Here is a 2520-nt window from a genome sequence, read left to right as displayed (position 1 = left end):
TAACACCTCACTGTGTTCCTAGTTATCAATTTTGTTGTTGTTGTTAGGTGCTGTTGAGTTGGTTCTGACTCAGTGACCCTATGAACAACAGAATGAAACATTGCCCAATCTTGCACCATCCTCAAAATCATTGCTATGTTTGAGCCTGTTGTTGCAGCCACTGGGACAATCCTCTTTTTCACTGACCCTCTACCTTACCAAGCATGATGTCCTTCTTCAGGGACTGGTTCCTCCTGATGACATGTCCAAAGTACACGGGACAAAGTCTCGCCATCTTTGATTTTAAGGAGCATTTTGTCTGTACTTCTTCCAAGACAGAGTTGTTCCTTCTTCTGGCAATCCATAGTATATTTAATATTCTTCACCAGCACCATATTCAAATGCATCACTTCTTCGGTCTTCCTTATTCATTGTCCAGCTTGCGCATGCATATGAGACAAATGAAAATCAATTTTAGAAGGTTCAATTTCCATATTTTGTATAACCAAATTTATAATTTAAATTTATACTTCTTTTGAAATCTGGCTCAAATCTACTTGTTCCATATTACATCATTCTCTGAGTAATTCTAGCTCACAATGAATCCCAATTTCAGGACTTACATTGTATTGGTGCTTATAATACATCTCATACTTAGACACATCTTCATTAATCCCTAGATACTGTATATATGTCTATGCATTTTATATTTTAATTTTTTTTCCTGGCCATATCAAGTATAGTTCCATAGTGTAATAGAAAGAATTGAAGATTCTTTACATTTAGAGAAGAATATAGAGTAGGGAGAATGGGTTAAAATTTATCTCCACTTTGGAAACAGAAACTCATTTTTTTCCCCCAGTGGAGAAGACCAACTCATTCAAATTACCATCAAGTATAAATGGACTGAAAATATGTAAAGGCATTAATAAGATCATATTTCTTTTGAGAATGTCAAAAAGATAAGGGAGGACTGTAATCAACTCTAGATCTCATCAGGTCATATTTATATGTTCTAGAGAAATGTAGAAGAGGCCACTGAGGAATTACCTCCTCTCTATATTATAGTCCCATTAACCATTGGATTTAAGACATTGGTGGTTCAGTGGTAGAATTCTTACCTTCCATGCAGAAGACTCAGGTTCGATTCTTGGCCAGTATACTTCATGAGCAGCCACTACCTGTTTGTCAGTGGAGGCTTGGGTGTTGCTATGATGCTGATGCTGAACAGGTTTTAGTGGAGCTTCCAGACTAAGGTGGGTTAGGAAGAAAAATCTCACAATCACCTTCCAAAAAATCAGCTGCTGAATACCCTGTGTATCACAATGATCCAATCTGGGACACCATGAATCAGGGGCAACTTGATGGCAGTTAACAACAACAACAGTAATTCTTTTGCCACAGTTATTCTAGTTCCATTTCTAGAGAAACAGTCATTCCTGTTAATAACTTATACTTTCGCTACCGTCTCCAACTTCCCCTAACCTTCCAAACCAAGCCACTTCATTTTTTCCTATAATTAAAATCCTAAATATTTAAAAGAAATTCTGTCAGATAGATATGACTTAAAAAACACTAAGGTTAGTTGTAGCCATTGTTACATTTAATAATCTTGTTAAGTCCCCTAAAACTACTTTTTGTTGTTAATTATTCTTTTTAATTTAGATAATAGGCATATCTCTTTGCTTCATGATTCAGAAATGTTGTAATATTTTTGTATGCTCTTTTGGTATTTTTTTTTTTTAGAAAGATGCTTTCTAAGTATACGGTTTGCTTTGTTTCTAAGCAAATATTTTAGGTTATAGTTCTAAAATAATTTTTAAAAAATGATGTGGTCACAGATATCACTAAGAATGAAGAGATTCATGTTTGAATACATTCCATTAGCATCGTTTTAAAAATGTGAGTATTTGCCTTTATTGCCTTCATTCCATTAAATAAAAACAAAAACAAAAAAAACAAACCCATTGCCGTTGTGTCAGTTCTGACTCATAGCATTAGCATCCTCTAAAAAATGTGAATATTGCCTTTATTTTAGGTGGGTTGGTCACTTCTATGCAAGTTAATAGAAATCTGTCCAGATACAATGCAGAACTTAATAGGACCCCAGGATGTTGGACATGATTGGGAAGTCCTTGGTGTTCACCAGTAAGTATGACAGATGTGTAAAAATAAATTGCATTGAGTATGTACCTAGGAATATTACAGTCCTTCCCTTGATACATTATATTTGCAATGCAAAGCTAATCTGGTAAAACCTTTTAAAATAAAGTTTTTTTTCCCTGAATCAATGATTTACATTTAAACTCAGAAGTGTGTCGTGTAATTGAGTTACCAAAACTACCATCTGAGGTCAAAGGAAAGGTGTTGTTACTTTAATACAGATAAGAATATAGAAAGGGATACAGTAGTCAAAACAGCCTGGTACTGGTACAACGACAGATACATTGACCAATGGGACAGAATTGAGAACCCAGATGTAAATCCATCCACCTACGGTCACCTGATCTTCGACAAGGGCCCAAAGTCCATCAAATGGGG

The 2520-nt window shown here is 35.2% G+C and overlaps 1 protein-coding gene across 1 annotated transcript in view; it reads left to right on the top strand.

The window, feature by feature from the left end:
- The window catches only part of LRRK2 (leucine rich repeat kinase 2), a 155486-nt gene that overhangs the window by 4154 nt on the left and 148812 nt on the right, over positions 1-2520 (top strand). Inside the window, exon 3 of the mRNA XM_023738875.1 lies at positions 2018-2127. Within this exon, the coding sequence (XP_023594643.1) occupies positions 2018-2127 (110 nt within the window). The remainder of the gene's footprint in view (positions 1-2017; positions 2128-2520) is intronic.

The sequence above is a fragment of the Trichechus manatus genome, unplaced genomic scaffold (genome assembly GCF_000243295.1).
Source record: "Trichechus manatus latirostris isolate Lorelei unplaced genomic scaffold, TriManLat1.0 scaffold00123, whole genome shotgun sequence".
NCBI lineage: Eukaryota > Metazoa > Chordata > Mammalia > Sirenia > Trichechidae > Trichechus > Trichechus manatus.
This window is presented reverse-complemented; position numbering and strand designations above follow the sequence as displayed.